General features: G+C 33.0%; 2 protein-coding genes across 3 annotated transcripts in view; one reads left to right on the forward strand and one right to left on the reverse strand.

Moving 5' to 3' along the window:
- Positions 1–215: 215 nt before the first annotated feature.
- LOC125051104 (lysosome-associated membrane glycoprotein 1-like) lies at positions 216–11,936 on the forward strand. 2 transcript variants are annotated; one of them, XM_047651256.1, is made up of 6 exons: positions 216–382; positions 579–1,040; positions 5,266–5,481; positions 7,958–8,146; positions 10,315–10,464; positions 11,127–11,936. In XM_047651256.1, exons 1-5 carry the CDS (start codon positions 325–327, stop codon positions 10,455–10,457), a joined length of 1,068 nt encoding a protein of 355 aa, XP_047507212.1. In that variant the 5' UTR covers positions 216–324; the 3' UTR covers positions 10,458–10,464; positions 11,127–11,936. The 2 variants fall into 2 exon arrangements, with proteins under 2 accessions (XP_047507212.1, XP_047507213.1); XM_047651257.1 differs by having other exon boundaries at positions 10,315–10,460.
- A 568-nt stretch (positions 11,937–12,504) lies between these two features.
- LOC125051272 (laminin subunit alpha-1) overlaps positions 12,505–19,203 on the reverse strand; it is a 145,238-nt gene continuing 138,539 nt past the window's right edge. Inside the window, exons 45-53 of the mRNA XM_047651483.1 lie at positions 18,793–18,968; positions 18,140–18,260; positions 17,553–17,711; positions 16,598–16,729; positions 16,007–16,153; positions 15,451–15,592; positions 14,804–14,946; positions 14,221–14,437; positions 12,505–13,955 (exon numbers count right to left, since the gene is read on the reverse strand). Coding sequence (XP_047507439.1) covers positions 13,819–13,955; positions 14,221–14,437; positions 14,804–14,946; positions 15,451–15,592; positions 16,007–16,153; positions 16,598–16,729; positions 17,553–17,711; positions 18,140–18,260; positions 18,793–18,968 — 1,374 coding nt within the window. The 3' untranslated portion in view covers positions 12,505–13,818. The remainder of the gene's footprint in view (positions 13,956–14,220; positions 14,438–14,803; positions 14,947–15,450; positions 15,593–16,006; positions 16,154–16,597; positions 16,730–17,552; positions 17,712–18,139; positions 18,261–18,792; positions 18,969–19,203) is intronic.

The raw sequence follows: 19,203 nt of genomic DNA on the forward strand, positions 1-19,203 counted from the left end.
GAAATGATTAAGTTTAACTTTTCTTGTCTCAACCTATTCGAAGTTAATTATAACTATTATTAGTAATAATAAACCAAATTCGTTAGACATGAATGCTGTATTGTCTATATTTTTACCTATATATCGTGTCTGTGATTATGGTATATTCTACATCAACACCTTTCAACTTCAAATATGATTATGACAGTGTCAAATTCACAATAAGTTGACTGTTGAAATTTCTCATTCATTTTGTGAAGTGGATTGTGATAAGACAAATAATTTTAAGTTTCAACGTTAGATTTATAAATTTTTTTTAGAAAATAAAGTTTTGTCATTATTAAAATGTCACAATTTAAGTTTTCCGTAATTGCTGTTGTATTCTGTAGCTTGGCCGTACTTGGTAAGTCCATAAAAAACAATATTTCCCATCCTTCGTAAAATCCATTTTCTTTGTTAGTTATCAAGTTCAGCGATAGTCGTTTTTGCGTTGTTCCCCGGGTCTTTAAATACGATTACAGTTAACTATTCAAAGTAAATAAAGAAATGTCGCGAAATTAATGATTATTGAGAGAATTATTGCAGCTTATTTATTGCAGGTAATGGCGAAATAACTGTACCTCCGACGAGTATTATTAACTTATCATCTTCGGGTACATCAGATGCTGCACAGACATCAGTTACCGCTGGCGCGAACCTTTCACCTTCTTCGTCTTCAAAGGCGCCGGTGTCGCCCTTGGAAACTGCCCCTATCACATCAGAACCAACTTCTAACGCAGTACCTGCTGCCAGCCCTTCTAAACTAAATACAACAACTTCTAGTACAACTAGCACTACTACACCTGCACCTACTCCTGCGCCAACTCCAGCTCCTACTCCTGCCCCAACTCCAGCTCCTACTCCGGCACCTACTCCGGCACCAACACCTGCACCAGCCCCGAAACCCCTTCCACCTCCAGAACCTGGAATGTGGTCGTACTCTGACAAGGCTACTAATGTTACATGTATTTTAGTGCAGTTTGCGGCACAGCTGAATGTAACATATAATAAGGAAAACAGCAGTAAGTACTTACCTTATTAAATATATAATTATATTATTTATTTAATTTATTTAGTTATTCAGACTAAATGCATGAAAAATAACTGGTGTAACCCATGTGTCTGACCATTATATTTTATAGTACTTTTTTAGTAAGCTCTCTCTAATCTGTTTATACAACAATTACCTACTATTTGTATAAATGAATTATCTATGAAGATTTACTTAATCAGTTTTTAAAATATTTAATAAAATTTTCATGATTTGACTTGAAATTTTTCTTTCAAAAATTTGATTTGAAATTTGAGATATCATGATGATAATTTTTCACCATAGTAAACTCACATGTAAATTTAATTTATACTCTCGAGACCTTTGACTTAAAATAATATGTATATATATTTAACATCCCATAGCCTAAAAGCTCTAGAAAATATAGTTACTTTATATATTGATTGCATCATTATTTGGCTTAATACATACTACATGCAAGTTTTTATTTATCTGTGTGTGTTTTACTTATGGGATGAAACAATACCAACTTTGCATTCTTAAGTCATAAAAACTAATAACAAATTTTATTTTATACCTTGCTTTACCAATACTGACCAACAAAAAGCAGGTATAATATATAATACTTAATTTAATGAAACAGAAGTGCTACATTAAAGCAAAAAGAAACAGAAGGAAGTTTGTTTCTGTTAAGTTAAATGATATTAAAATATTGAGTTTACCTCTTTTTCTTAACTTAATCATTGTATTTCAAATGTGTAGGTAAATACATGAGCATCCACTGCTCTAAAACAGTCACTAGAGATCCTAAAAAAATGTATTGAATACCCTTATTGTTCTTATATCAGTCAGACTTTGTTAGTATGAAACCGTAGATAACAAGTACCATTTTTAGATTAAAATTGTGTATTTGTTGCAATGGGATAGTCTGTTCTGATAAGGCTGATGAATGCCTATGAGTTCCAGTATATGCTAAAAGCATATATTGGAATATACTATATTGTTAAATATAAAATGTATTCAGTATTATATTGTTTTGCTATTTATTAATTAAATTGTTGTACTAGTCATACATTAATTTATCACTTATAAATAATTGTACCTTTTATTTAAAGCTACAGCAAATGTATGAGGCACAAATGATATTATTTATTGTCGTTGTTTTATAGATTACATATCCATAATTATCTTCCAATTCAATATTTCTTATATTATCCTAATGTTAACGGCACTCTCGCGTGTCTGGGTTGAAAGTTTCGTATAAAAATAGACGTTTATTTATGCACATTTATGTTAATTAACGAAACGCACGTCCATCTTCACGTGATAATTTTATCATAATTTACCTTATCATTAATTGAACGTGTGATAATATTTAGTTAAATACGTGAGGTGAACTAAACCTACGCTAGATAAATAATATTATCTATATATCTCTGCTTTATAGAAAAATACTTACAAAGTTTTTCCCAGATGTGGGTACCACCTTTGTAACGATACAGTACCCACTCGAAATTTGTAACATTATTGTAACCTCTTTAAGTGGTATCAAAAATGTTGTCATCCAGAAAACAGTTAGACCGGAATTTATAAAGTTTTCCTCATTTTTTGGCACAGTACACATTAGCAATGTAAAAAGTAACCTACATTCGCGAACCCGGCATCTCTCTGCGTACATATGAGTCACGATGCAGGTTTCACTTGATACTTGGAAGCTGTGATCTGTTTAACGGTTCCAAAGGTCAATCTATGTTGATATTATCTTATTGGATAACCGTCCAAAGGTTCTATACAACTCCATATTTAGATTTCATATTACATATTATTGGTTATCTCGATAACGAATTTTATAAATATTCGGCAAATAGCTTAGACCTATTAAAAACAGGTTTAATAGCCAGTTTTTTGGTAATAGCTGGATTTATTAAGCTAAGAAGCCTTAGACTTCCACATTTGTTCATTGATGCTTGCTTCATTTCACCTTATCAAAGGTCATCACACTTGACCTGTGGTGCACTCCTATTATATTACTAGATCCCTTGATCAAAACAGACCTATGGAATTTTTTTTACCTTATAAATTTATTATATTAGCCCCCTCTTTTCTATGAAAAAGGCTGAGATTACACCTCAATCTGCTTACAATGCAGTCATAATTATTTTTATTTAATAATAACTGTTTAAACATTGCGTACTTCAGTGATAGTCCATTGGTACTATATCGAGTTTGTTCAGATAAGACCTTGCTAAACCAGTTTTGAATATTTTTATTCTGATATAATGGGTTGTTTCCTGTTTTAAAAAATATATTTAAATCCAAAATATATATTCAGGATCTTTTAATGAAAGGTAAGAAAGAGGTTTTGATATTCCCTGATGGGGTTGATTTGTTGGATCCGTGATCATTGATCGGAAGTCTTTGTTTTTTAAGTAACATGCCTGCAAATGTAAAATATAAATGCCATTTTATACACAAATTTTTGTAGAGGAAATTACGAGTCACTATCGCTAGGTGACGATGTTTAATAAGGCCATGAGATTTTTTGTAACAGAATTTCCATTTATAACCATATACTAGCAACGCTATAGAATTACTGATTAATGAATATTAATCATTTACAGTTCGTCGGAATTGTTTATAAAGTTAGAATGAATATTTCTGCTAATAATGTACCCATTGAAATTGTATTTGTAAATAGTTGGTATCGTTATATCGAGTGAGTCACGTTGATAAGCCGTGGTCTGTTTAAATATCTGCATTTATTAACAAGGAAGTATTATTTATTTTAAACCACATGTTTAAAATAAATAATTTTCAAAAACCCTTTTCTTGATACTGCTTCTTGTCTCTCCATATTTTCTACTCACAAGATGTCTAGTAATTCATTCCCATTTTATATTTTACAAAATTGACAATTATTGTGCATAGTTAGGCATGGTTGCTTTCACTTTCGTGATATAATTCACGATATAACTTATTTTTCAGGCATAAAAAATGTTCCTGGAAGTATGATTTTTTGTTCTTCACTTAACTCGACTGTACTCGACTCTTTTTATTTACTTATTTATGTATTTACATCTATCACTGAGTAATATAAGAGTGAGAGTTTGCACTGTCTCTAAATCTTAGCGCGCGTATTAGCTAGTCTTACGTAATGTTAAGTCGATGTTTATAAAATAGTTATGAGCATTAACTGGTTAGAGGCAAGGTCGGGCTTGCCGCGTGACTTCGTTCAATTTGCAAGAAGTAGTTGCATTTCAACATTGGCTTTTTTTATCTATTTCAATACAACAATGGTTTTCTCAAACCGATTTCGAACATTGTTACGAAACCTGTGAACTTTTGAATAAAATTTTTCAGGCAAATGAATTTCTAAACTTTGCTAGGCTTCCAAATTGAAACCGATATTTTTTCGTTCGCGTCCTCCTTTGTGTTTGTCACAAAAACAAAGTATAAACAAGTTTGGTTTTTGCGTTCACGTTAATATTCTTTTGGGCTCTGCACGAAGCTTAGCCGAATGTTTAGGGTCTGCTTTGCTAGGGTAGGGGGAAAAAAAAGAGGTCCACAGCCTATGGATTAATGATGCCAAACTATATACATATAATGCCAAAATGCTTGCTAGTGGGTTGCCAGCTTATAATTGTTTCGGCTTGAAATTAACAGTCATACAAATTTAACGTTACACTTACGGCTTTGTCACCTGTCCTTGCCCTGCCCTGACATTTACTCCAGCCCAAGTCGTTAATACTTATCTTTTTATTGGGCAGAGTATTTGTAGAATTATTCTTTTTGTTTACATTATAAAATTATTGATAACGTCAAGCGTGGAGACGATGAAATCTCACGATAAGAACATGTTTAAATGTGTGGGGGTTATTGAACTCCAAAAAGAGAATTTTAGATTGATATGAACTAGGAAGTAATACAAAATCAAAGTGTCTTCGCATCTAGGTTGGAAACGTATCTAGGAGGGACTTGGGTTCAATATCCGCCCAAACAGTTTCGGTTTGACAACTTCATATATATACATAACGTGAAATATGTACTTCACGGGCCACCAGTATGGGTTTACGGGTGTATACAACATAAATTGTTCTTTAACCATATCTCTGCCAGACTATTGTCTATATATTTACAATTTTAAAATAACAATTGCCCACAGAGAAGTATCTCTATAAAAGTTCTTTCGCTAAATTTTTCTACGCTTTTCTAAAAACTGTTAAATCTTCTTCCAGACACAACCGACCACTTCCAACTTAACGTACCGAAGAACGCAACAGCCGTGAATGGTAGCTGCGCAAACGACACGCAATGGATCCAGTTGAGCTGGCCAGCTACTGTGAACAGCTCCAATACCATGCTTCTGGTGTTCCAGGTCAATCAAACCACCAAGTGGTATGAACTGAAGAGCCTTAACGTCTCCCTGGTGCCGGAGGTGTTCCACAATTCATGTGAGTTTAAAATGACTACAATTACGGTATAGGAGTTACGCCCTACATTCTAAAACAACAGAACAGTCTACTGTTGTATTAAAGAAAAGCTGGGTAAAAATGCTTACTATAAAGTCAACGATTATCTAGTTGATAAAAGGGCCTGGGACTAGTGCTAGACAGGCTACTTCTAATTAATTTGCGATATTTGTTTTAAATAAGTATTGTTTGATGATTTGCTGTTTTAAAAGAGTACCGAGAGTTTTTTACGCCGGCTTTTTCTCTCGGCCTTCACCCTCTGTCTTCTTTGCCGATGAGTAGGGATGCCTACAAATTCAAATTTAATGACGTGGAATAAGTGATACATGTATCTTATGTTCCATAATAAACATATTTTATTTTGTTTGGTGTACGTCAGTACAAATATTAATATAGAACTATATCGGATATAAACACCAATTTTTTTCATAATTTATTGTACGTTTTGAGTGCTAACAATCGTAGTCAACGAGACTGCTGATCAAGTTGACATATATATATATTTGATAGTCTATGCAAAAATAGTATGTGGCCGGCCGTTATTCGAAATTGATATGCATTTCTTCACCAGAAAATGTTTTTCTCTTATATTAGTATCAAGATATACCGTCGAACTATAACGGCGTAACACTGCAGCGATCTCAACTTACCTGATGGTTATTTATCTGCACAGACTATTAACAGTTAACAGATATTTAAAACAAATTGATTGCAAAAAAAGTCATCTGTGACAGATTAATTAGGTGCGATTTGACAAAATTCAAAATATACATGGCTTTATCACAACTCAATCCCTAAATAGCCATGTAAAAAGAACGATGAATGAAACATGCCAGGTCCAAACCCCTTAACCCTTTTTCGTTTAATATTTATTGTTAAATCCATAATCTCAAAGGAAACGAAAAAAAAAACACTTATTCTTTGAATACCTGTAATTCATTTTCCTTAAACACAATTTTCTCTATAACGATAAAACGTTTGGGATTTTCCTTGTCTAGATTCTATTGACGGAAAGTTGTGTGGTATTTCACGGCCAAGGAATATTGTATCAAAATACATTTATGCATTAATTAAACTGGTTACATGATGGCCGTTGTCCAGTAAATATTTTGAATGCTATAACTGATTTAATACTTTTAATCTCCATAATTATATACAATAATATATATTAATGTACTAACGTATTTATTTCGCTTACCAGGTAGTTTATGGACCGGGTTATTTGAATTTTCACCATAATTTTGCAGGCCGCAAATTTGTTATACCAACAAATAGTACGGCTCTATTTTTCATGCAAAAAAGGCCTTAAGACTTAGACAGCTTTCGTATTTAGATGTCTCAGCACAAATTTTACTATAGTTTTAACTATTCGTACACGTCGATTCGATTTATCGACGAATCTATATAAATAAAAATAAATCGCAAATTATATTGCTAGGCGCGAAACTCGAAGACGGTTGGACCAATTCGAGTATTGTTTTTATTTATTCCTTGAACTCTGAGGACGGTTTTTATCTAGAAAAAAATTGGGAGATATTATATTTAGTACTTAGGTTTTTGTTTTTGCCGGACAAGTGCGTCTATGGGGTAGCATATCAAAATATATGTAGCTACTAAAAAGGTTGGTTTAATAAAAAATCATAATAAGGCGAAGTTCGAGCTATTATATATAAAATTCATACAATATTTACTTCACTAACTCAAGTATAGCATAAAAAATCGGATCAAGTATCCGGACTACAGATCGGTTCGTTAATGCAATATCAACAAAAATCTGTCTCGCCATTACGAAAGATGTACGAAATTACTATCCTTGTTGCTATACTTTGTAGAGAAAAATAATTCAATTGTTCGCGTCCTTTAAGTAAGTTAAATAATGAGAGGATGTCCTTTGTCGAGAGAAATGCTAATTCTTTGTTCTCACAATGAAATGAATGTCTTTTGTATCGAAATTTTCACCTACTTTCATTAAAAGTGTATATCACGATTAGTGTGAACTTTCCTTTCTAACTTCATAGACTGGAAAGTTAACATTCATAAATATCTTTAAAATATATTAATTTTAAAAATCACGTTGCACGTTCCCTAAATCTAATGAAAATAATTTACAAAAATAAATTATTAGTTAATGAAAGCATTTATTTATAAGGAAAAATATAAGTAAAACCTTTCAACCGAAATGGTAATTTTACAGCGGAAATCGCAAAGTGCATTTATTATCCCAAAAGAACCTAAAAAGTTGAAACATTGGAAGATAAATAAATAATACATGTATGTTAAAATACGTACCATATTTCAACGTATTAACAAAATTGTTTGCTTTGTTTACTTTAACCCTCGTCTAAATTAAGTCAGTATAGAAACTATGTAGTTTCAAAAACTGCGGATATTTTTTTATTTTACCTCGTAAATTTCGAACAATAATGGGTGAGTTCTTAAGGTTAATTTTGTCTTTCAGCCTTCAAAGAGGCCGTAGAACTCTGGCATGGTGTGGAATGGCACAGCCCTCTAGCTACTTCTTACCGTTGCGCACCTCCTACTTACTTTAACCTATCGTCTGAGGCCGCTATTGTCGTCGCCAAGTTGACCCTCAGCCAGCTCCAGGAAGAGGCTTTCAGATCTGGCAAGGACAAAGTATTTAGCGCTGGTAAGTGTATTTTTTCATACATAATCTTACAGTATATAAGGAATTATTGAACGTGGACTATTGGTTATGACATCTTTGTCAACCATGGTCTAAAGAAAACATAATGAAACACGGGAATGTTATTAAAACGTAGATCGTAAGATCGAAAGTAAGATCTGAAAAATTAAGTAAATGATTTTATAGCCAAAGATGTAGGACGAAGCTGTCATAATATCCGAGTATGCATAGAAATTATAATATTGTTATGATGTTAAATATACATGTTGTGAATGGATCAGTAAGGAACGACTGATATTTTTTTTGCATTGTGTAAAATACACATGGATGCATTGCAATAAATGAGCTGTTACAATTCAATTAAATCACTTGACATAATTACAACAAGTTGTTAGTCAAAATATTAGTCTTACTTTTTGATCAAGTAACTACATATATGTATCAAACAATTATTAACGTCGACGAAAATTAGTCATCATAAATCTAGCTTAAACTTAAAATTAATAAACATTTGCATAACAATAAAGTTGACTGATTATAATAAAATCAAGACCATTGAAATGTATAAGAGATTTGAATAGGTTTAATAGGTACAAATCCATCATTTAAACATGAATATGTGTTCATTACAGAACCATATCGCACTGATAAGAAATGTTACGCACAATGTTACAGCTTACATCCGCAATTTTATTTTATGCAGGAAACATATTAAATTAGTAATGATGTTTAAATAAAACAAATATTTGTTGTAACTTATTTCTTTTATAAATTAAAATTACTTTGTCCGAGACTAATACTTCTATTTAAAAAGTAATTTTCAGTAAATGCATAAAGATGAAAGTTATAAAGATCTTATTTACTTTAATTATTTCAATTTAAAATATTTTCAAAACTGCCCCGTTTTGTGAACTTACCAACAACTACGCAAAACACCTAATTTATTTGTAAAACAAAATTATCGACCATGAAGCACTTTAATTGGCCATCACATTGAGTGAAGGGTTTAATATAATAATAATCCATAATAATGTATTAATTGTTCAGACAATTACAAATCCATTGTGCTATAATTTGTAGTATTTTTTAAATTATATAAGTAAGGTATTAATTTGTTTTGATATGCCATTATCCTGAAAATCTCTAAAACGTCGTTGACAGGACAAATTAAATTCTCAATTTAGTTTAACTATACTAAATTTGGAGAATTCTAGATTATGGATATGTCCAGAATCGACACCGATAAAGACAATTGTTGACTTAAATATAGACGATTGTTACTGTGCGCTGACTATATTTCTTACAGCCGTCGTAAAAATAATGTAATATTAGGTTGTGCAAATATAAATCGTGATTCAGAAATTAATATGCAGTAAAATGGGAATGACTTGATTGTGATTCATAATCGTCGGTATTTTCACAAACCGAACAAAGGAGAAATGAATGTCTCAGTTAGAATATGATCATTTCCTATATTGTTTCATGTCGCTAACTTAGGTCATACTATTATATAAGGAAATTTGAGGTGTTCCTATTAGTGTTGACTGTAAAGGTTATCGACCAGTACCGAATATGCTTGGGTCTTTATGGAACCGAGTACCTGCCCGAGTTGTTCGTGACAGTTAATCCAAAAGGATAAGTTTAAATATCGCGGGGCTTGAGCCGCAAGCCGCTGCTTACATCCCTGAGGTTGTAGGTTCGAACCCCGGCTGTGCACAAATTGACTGTCTATGTGCGCATTTAACACTCGCTCGTACGATAAAGGAAAACATCGTGATGTAACCATGTTAGGCATAAAAGGCTGATTACCATAAAAAATATAAACAAATGGTCACGAAACATACACAGATTTGGTGCGTCACTGTTTTTGTTTATAAAGCAAAGCCCTAAGTGCCATGACGTTCATTACCATCCAAGCATTGATTTTTGCTATTGCAATTTCTCTTAACTCTTGCTTCTACTAAGTCTATTTGAATTGTCGTATTCATAAACGTAGTAAATCATTCGTACGTTTTCAATTAAAACAATTGCCCCTTGTGAATCAAACCTTTTTAATGGTGGAGAATTTAGTATTAACTTACCAATGTAACGTGCTACATATTGTGTGTGTGACTATAATTTCGATTTTCTTTGGAATGCAAGTTTTTAGTAAAAATTGTTATCTTTTTTAGCTCGCGAGTGCGGCGGTGATGATCTCCCCGACGCAGTGCCCATAGCTGTGGGCTGTGCTTTGGGCGGTCTCGTTGTGGTAGTTCTGGTCGCTTACCTCGTTGGACGACGCCGCTCTGCTGCTAGGGGATACCTCTCTATGTAAAGTGTAGGTAAGTCAATGAAAAATACATAAATTACAAATATTAACGCTAATCATTGTGAAAATGTATCTTCTTTTTTGTAACCAAAAACATTAAGTATTCTCTTTTTAAGTAACATTTCAGTAATGAGGGCACTACTTAGAGGTCGAGATGAGTTTATTCTAAAGTAAGGTGAATGCAATTTAGATCCAGAATGTCAAAAGCATTTTCATTTTATTGTATGTTTTTTGTATAACAATTTCGCAGATTAAAAACACAGTGAAACCGTTATTTCTTAGACGCAAAATATCGCGTCAGGCATAGGGCTGAACATCTATTAATATAGACTACTCACTAATATAATTAGCGTAAAAACTTGAATGACCGAATTTGTACCTAACAAACCTACCTTTAATGCCTAACAAAAAATAACATGAAACAACAAGTTATGTTTAAACACATTTACATGCCCATTGTTGTACTACTGAGTTTTCTTAAGTCACTTTTATCCGCGCCATTTTGTAGCTGCCTATTAAAATATGTTCAAACCAAATCGACAAGGGCAACAACAGATCGTACCAATTCTTAAAAGGCTGGCACGTGTGTGACGTAACATCACACGAGCCTGAAGTTCCTCACACTTACAAGTATTCTTCAAATGATGTGGTTAATTGTATCTTTTTGTATTTCAGATGGTGTGGAAATCGACGTAGCATCGATTTATCTCATTTAGCTCTTCATCAATGTCATAGACCGCTGTGAAAAGAAATTATTTTCGATACATGTGTTATAAAATTCCCAGCGGATTTCATTGCTCAATGCGTTCGTTTAAATAGTTGCTTATTTGAAAATTCCTAAAAATGTATTTGTAGATAGATAAAGTAGATGTATAAAAATATTCTTGTAATTGAAAGTTTAAATGACGAAATCTGTTTTAATTCACCGGTAGTAATAAAATAAATGTCGTATCAAATATTTTAATTTCATTTATAATTTCCAAAGATTATTCATGATATATTGCAGTAATCTTTCTTTCATTAAGATGTTAATTATAATTCAAATGTGTAGTCTATGATTTCTGGATTACATGCAATACTTTTATCGACCATTATCTAAAAGTTAATATGATTTATGTTTTTTTAGAAGATTTTATGTTATTTTAAATTCTTTGTGTGGAATTTTTTATGTTTTGTTTATATGTTAAGATAAAAAAATATTATATGTAGTCCAGTAGCGACCTCTAGTGAGGTTACTAAGTACTGAATTTCAGGGTCGGGATGTTGTGTCGCTTTGTGATTTGTCTTAAAACGTATTTGACAAAAGTTGAAAACTTTGCTACAGAATACATTTCTCTTCCAAAATAAATTTCTCGGAAAAGCATTCATCATCAGACTTGATCTTGAGTTTCTCATCTTTTTATAAGAAAAGGTATAGGTACTCTTCAGTCACAAAGCGACCTATTAAACAGTGTAATGAAATGAAAAATAAACGTTTTTTATTGCCCAAAGTGTTTTATTATAAAAATCCTCATACAATAAATACATTAATTTATATACAGGTGTATTTACACTACGAACACATTGCATATAACAGATATTAATTTCGTCTGAAAGTTTTTTTATTGGAATCTGAGTACATAGACAAAATTAATTTGAAAAACTTATCGACGTTATAACTTCACACATAATCACATCAAATAAAATTATCTAAATTCAAGGCAACATGATTGTTTCTGTGTCAATTTTTTTCTTATACTACCAACGATTATGCTTAAACTTGTTTTACTATGAGGCATGTACCTTAACTATTAAAGCTGTTCCCTAAATTTAATATTTACAATATTGTTGTGACATAAATGCGAAGAAATTTTATTCCTCTCAGCTTCGATTCGACTTACAAGACAAACGAATAATATTTGACTTTCAAGACAAACACGAAGGTCAATAATTATAAATTAAGTGAATACTGGTTTGTGACATATATCTTATATACATGAGTATTAACTGCTAGATTACATATAACAATTATTATGACCGAAGAATAGCTCGTGTATTTCACGAAACTTCAATTTATGACAATATTAGGTATTTAAAATGTACTTGACAATCGTAATAAGAATTCAGCGATGAGAATAAATTGTAAAAAAAAATCGCAATAAAGTTTAAATACGCCATAGAGCATAGAAATGCACGTAAAATGAAAACTTTATGGAATTGATCTTCATAATGAAATCTGAAGCATTGTTTCCATTTTAGCAATGTTTAGTACCTAGCTAATTTTTTAAACATTTAAAGTTCGTCATTATTAAAACATTTTAACGTTTAAATAGATTAAAAAGGTTTTTTTTATTCTACAATTAATAGTAGTTCGGCGAGTGACAGTAGTAATCTCAGTTTTATCAAGTATTTTTAAACAAGTCTTGTTACTGATAAAAAGTACTATTTTTTAGCTCTAGGTTGTACATATGTTATCAGATTGATTATAATAAAATAAAAACTAAAATAGCCTCTTAGCAGCCTCATTGGCTCACTGAAAATTCACTGCTGAAAATAAATTAATGTTAAATAATATAAACTATATTATTTCAAATAAAAGGCAAGAAACCTAACTATAATGACTGTTCTTAAATCTACTTACACTAATATAATACAAATACTTTTCATTTAACTTAAGTCACCGGTTGATTGTGCCACAGACGAGATTATATTGAAAATTACACTTAACTTAATTAATCTCAATAAGAAATAGGGATCAAAAGTTGTGTTTTGTATTATTTAGTGTGTATCGCAGTAACTCCATTTTTGGTTATAGTGAGTGTTTATATTTTTTTATGTATGTCTGCTTTGATCAGCGGTTTTTTATATAATAAATGTTTTTTTCTTTCAAAAGGTAAAACGAAAAACGACCCGTCGCGTACGATTTGAGGCCTTACCACGAACTAGACGTAAAAACGTAAAGAGGATAGTTATCGTAATAGAAAAATATATTATTATTTTTGCGTATTTAGAAATGAGAGGAAGCATAACTTGAATAGAATGTGCGGTAAACAATACAAATTATATGTATACGTTCGAGCTGTCAAAAACAAATTATGGTATTCACGTATACGAATGCGTGACATTATATTCGTCCTCGCCCGTGTCAAAATAGGCAATTAAGTACGATTTGTTAAGTCTTTGACCAACCTTATTTAATTGCGTCAATATTTTTAATCGCTTCATATTAGATCGAAGGGAAACATTTTTTTGATATATTTTTTAATATTCGGTCTAATTTTAAACGAAATATTTCCAAAGGAAAAATGCAGTACGCAATTGAAGCGAAATCCCTCAGCATCATATACATTGCTTCTGATCTATTGGTTCTCAAAACCTGCGGAAAGACCTACGAGGGACAAGAGTCGAGTAAAACATGATGCAGCGTCTGCATATCAGGCCATTCCCGCTTCACCCCGCCAACTGAAACCTCGCGAATACAACCCTTAAAGTTTTCGCGATTCTCGGATGCGTCCACAGAGCTCTCTGAAATAATGTACATTTGAATCAAATTAAAAATCTTTAAACGTTAAAATTACTTATCAATTGTATCAGATATAATTACAAAACATTGGGACCATTCAAACTTACACACTCAACACTTAAAACACTTTTAAAATAACGTGAACATTAAGATAAGCCGATTAACTAAAAGCAAATCAGTGTTTTATCTAAATCACAGACACATACTTCTGAGTTGAACAGTGTTTTAAAAATAAAAGTTAGAGACTTATGAAGAACATGTACTTACCGGGTAACCCTCCTATATAGAGCGGGGATGTGGTGGGAGTGTCGACGTTAAAGAGCGTAGGCGTAGACGCCCTTTCCTCTCCAGCGCCATCTAGTGACAGGGAAAGCGCCTGCGCAGAGATGCGTGCGACCACGGAATGCCAGGCGCCATCGCAGGTTACACCGCTGTTGCCCGACCCGTGCCATTCTGCGCGAGCGCCGCCTCCACTTAATACCACCTATAATAAAATTAACCTCTTGACTATAAGGATACTGATTTTTGTAATTTGAATATTTTTAAATGTCGGATGATATTTAGTTCACCTTTAGATAAGGGCCTACCCAGAAGAAATCGCTGGTCAAATCGTTAGATAAGACCACCCGTTGCATTTTACTCTTAATGCACCAAAGTAAAAATAAAATATTAAGAATGCCAATTATAGTAAAATGAACAATAAAATATATACTACCGCAAATTTATTTTATTATCTCGACGTTTCTTATTAGAATTTATAGAAGAATTATCAGCGAAAAAGTTAAGCACCATTGCATTTTTATAATTTCTCAAGTAAAAAAAGGAAAAATTACATGAACAAAATAAATACCATTCCGTTTTTAATTTCCAACGTGGCTCCACTTCCAGAGATGATAACTCCGTTGGCAGCAAAGGACCGGAACTGGAGCCGCACTTCGATTACTTCTGATTCCTCTGTCCACCATTTGGTTGACCACACTGCGTATGCGTCCCCTGGGAAGCATTGACGTGTATTAATAATTTCAATAGTGCTCAATATTCCAAGGATTATGTACAAATGCCGCACATATTACATATTTCAGTAATAAACTATACATTGTTGTGTGTACATAAATAAAACTTTCAATTTTTATTTATGTTTTCCTGGGTCAAATGATTTAAAGAATAGAGCCTATTAACGCTTAATGCTATGAATGCTAAATGAAATGCTATGCTTTGCTTATTATGTTGAAGAGAGTGCCTGCGTATGTGTACGTAGTATAGACAATACTCTCGGGGTTTAACTCCCGATGTAGATGAGAGCCACGCTTATAAAACTAAGAAATATAGTGTTTTTTTAGATAGCAATATGACAATTTAACCATTTAGTTAAAATTATTAAACTATACCGTGTTTTGAGAGAAAAAATTAAAGCAAAACCAAATGTTGTTTAACAGCTTTAAATCTAGTAAACTAGTTTCAAAAAACCTTGTCAATCGTAATTGTGTATTAAAATACCTGCAAAATAGGCTCCCCGTTCAACACTAGGGAAGCACTGTCCGACTGCGGCGTGCGCACGCGCATCTCGCACCAGATCTTCAGCGCGACCACACACCGACACGCGGCGTATACAACCGCGGAAACTGCCCACTCGTAGCACCTATAAAAGTATGTAACTAGGATAGACATTTGAGGGCTTCGTGACTGCTTAGCCAGCCTTAGGTTTTAAGCACCAGCATGTACCCGATACTCTGTTGGAGCGCAGATCATATTTAATCCTTTTCGTTGTGAATAACTGCATATATTGCAGCATTACATATAATAAAAGTGCATATATTACATATATGTAATACAATTTTGAGATACTGTTCGGAGACTTAGGTCTCTGCCGCTCAGCAAATTTAAACAAAACATCTATTTTATAACCAGTCAAGCTAAAATTCTTCATTTCGATTTAGCAAGGCTATAACTGTTTTAGCTTGAAAGGCTCAGTAGTCAGTAGTACAGTATGGCAGATCAGTACTCTTAAAAACAATTAACAAAAGATATCTATAATAAAAAATGTTAAACATACCGAATTAGGTATATTGGGAAGCGAGTGCCCGACAGGGAGACCTCCCACGTATATCCGGTTGGCGCGAGAATGCGCCGGCGCACGGGCGGTGGCAGCCGCGCCGCCACTTGATAGCACTAATCGGTTGCGAGATATACGGACAGTCACCTAGAATAATATTTCCTTAGAGCACACAAAATGTACAAACATAATAAAATTGCTTTTATAAATCACTTTACTACAGATTTTTCATCTATTGGTTTTTCTAAAGTGCGTTCAAACTGTGTATGGGCGTTCAATAGAAGATGTCATACTGAATAGAATAAATAAATATGCACTAGGTAAACATACGTTCTCTTAAATTATTTTATTGTCATTCCAGATTATTATTAGATTATTATATATATATATTATATTAGATTATTATTTCACATAAGTCGTAAAAAAGATGACGCTTCTAGTGCAACTATTGGAGTGTACAATTATAACGTATATTTAATTCATCATTTCACATAATCTTTTATTTAAGGAATTTACCACATCAAGCAATTCTATCTTCGGAACTAGAAGAACACACTAGTAAATCATTAAGTTTAAATAAACGTGACTCACAGATCTCCATGTGCCATCAGCGAGAGTTGTAGCCAGAGAGATTTCTTTTCTTTTCCTTCCTCGAACTATTAGACGCATTTTACCCTCATGCATCAAAAGAGCCGTGAAGTGCTTTGCTTTTTGTTTTGATCCCTGGAAATATATTGTTTTATTATGTGTTCCGTTTGTCGTCCGAGGTTCATTATGTCATTGTTTCCGATTCCGCTCGCTAATATCCGACCATTTTCAAAGAAAACCTGACAGCGCCCAGCGTTTGAGACCGGAATTAACTTTTTACCGCGCTAAAGCAAGCCGCCAAACAATTTGTTTATATAGAATAGTAACACAACTTAAAATGAAAGAATGACAATTATAGACACGAAAATGTAAACATAACAATTAATAGTACATACACAAGAGACAAAACAATTACAACAAAGAATCATAAGACTTAGGATTCACAAGCGGGGCGTAATCGCCGAGTACGAGGTAATAGATTCTCAAAAAGGATTTTTTTTATTTAAATTTCAATACATCAACAACTTTGTATATTTGGAACACTTAAAAGCAAGTTTCAGACTTCTAGTTTTGTTATTTTAACCAGCCCTGCGATTCTGTAGCTCACTTTTCGAACTTACACAGCGGTTTTCGCATCGGCGGTCGCTCTCAAATCAGTCGTGAAGCAGTTATGCGAAAACCGCTGTGTGAGTTCGAAAAGTGAGCTACAGAATCACAGGGCTGTTATTGGAAGTTAAAGATTCGCATTTGAAAATATTTCTCAATCTTACCGCGGAATTCAAGACTAAATAACTAAATTCGAATTATTCACCTTAACATTTAAATAACTTTACAAAAAAAGACTAAGTAGAACAATATTACTTGTGAATAAATTAGAGTTTCTAAAACCTTCTAAAAGGTTATTCAATTGATATTCACAAATACAAATTTGGTGCATAATATAACAAGTATAACTTACGGGTATCAAGAACAAGATGCCTTCAGTAGCGAATGTTCGTATCTGAAATGTGATGGAGAATTCGGCCTTTGCCCCTTGGCGCGGGAGCTTAAGCGAGGCGTAGCTGCCGACAGAGTCTCCGAACTTCACTGCACCTGCCTCCACTGTGTATGATCCCATCTGAAGAACATCTTATTTAAATAAAATTCTTTATATAAACGCGAATTTATTACATTATTTCGGTTGTCGAAGTGTTATAAAATAAAATATGTTTATTATGGAACATAAGATACAGGTATCACTTATTCCACGTCATTAAATTTGAATTTGTAGGCATCCCTACTCATCAGCAAAGAAGACAGAGGGTGTAGGCCGAGAGAAAAAGCCGGCGTAAAAAACTCTCGGTACTCTTTTAAAATAGCAAATATATTTAAACTATAAGAAAAATATTTTTTGGTAATATGAGATGCATTTATTAGTAATAAAAAAAGCTTTATTTTAAGAACATTAAGTCCGTAAAAATATTTTTTGGTTATATTTCTCTAGTATTAATAGTACCCAAATTTCTCACTTTAATTAATAATCACTTTGTCATAATAATGCCGTACCTTAGTACACAAAGTAGCGGAGTCTGCCTGCGGTTCAGCGGGTGGGTCAATACGAGCGTCACTGTCGGCCCGACCTACTCTCACTTCACCCCAACTCACGCCATCTTCTAGTCCCAGTAACCTGAAGAGTAAATGTTTTTCCAAATTTATTCAAGAAACACGACAGTAATACAACATCGGACATTGAATAGCATCGCGATATAATTATTTTGTTAACACTACGAACATTTTGTACGCTCTCCATACAGTCTTATTAAGTATAGGACAGTACGAAGATTTTAATTATTTAATTGAGTAATCGAATACTAAATTATAATATGTACATTGTACGTGCTTCCATTTTATAATAATCCATACAAAATTGTTCAATATTATTTGGAGGAAGGATCATTCTTCACCATCCAGGAGTACTGTTCCTTCTACCTAAAGGTAGGATCCTCGATCAGTCTAACTACTGACTAGACCCAGTGGCTAACTTCGAAAAGTTGTATGGATCCTTAGCAGCAGGAATAAAAACGACGTCGTAATGATTTTAAAGATTGTAGGTGTATCTACAATTACGTTATATTTTGAATATTGTTTGAACTTTATTTTTGATTTTTAAATTAAATGATTGCTTAAGTGCGTATAAACAACATAAATCTTTAACTTACGTAGAGTCGACAATGAAATCCGTGATGGTACCAACAAAAAAGTTGGCGGGTAACAGTACACTAGATCGTTGCGAGGGTGGAGCACCTCCCAAGAATAATCCTCGAGGACGAGGGGCGAAGCCTCCGCCGGCTAGGGCTCCACTACCCACTGCCTTCTCGTCTATCCACACTTCCAGCTGAAATGGGACTCAGTATCAAATATTGACTTGGATATCGATTATATTTCTAAAATATGTAGGTCACTGGTTGCATTGATGAAGATAATTTTATTCTTATATTTATTTCCTTATGTAAGTTCATATCAAATACATAATATATGAATAATAAACCAACTCTTTCGGGTTCTGATTTAGTAAGTAAATCATTAAAAGATCTTGAAATTAAAGTAAAATCTATATAAAAGTACAAAAC

Source organism: Pieris napi, chromosome 7 (assembly GCF_905475465.1).
Source record: "Pieris napi chromosome 7, ilPieNapi1.2, whole genome shotgun sequence".
In the NCBI taxonomy this organism is placed as follows: domain Eukaryota; kingdom Metazoa; phylum Arthropoda; class Insecta; order Lepidoptera; family Pieridae; genus Pieris; species Pieris napi.

Bases quoted from the DNA above. Each gene is read 5' to 3' on its own strand.
- LOC125051104 (XM_047651256.1), top strand. From the start codon at position 325: ATGTCACAATTTAAGTTTTCCGTAATTGCTGTTGTATTCTGTAGCTTG. The intron at 1,041-5,265 runs GTAAGTACTTAC...ATCTTCTTCCAG, and splicing joins ATATAATAAGGAAAACAGCA to ACACAACCGACCACTTCCAA. The intron at 8,147-10,314 runs GTAAGTGTATTT...TATCTTTTTTAG, and splicing joins GGACAAAGTATTTAGCGCTG to CTCGCGAGTGCGGCGGTGAT.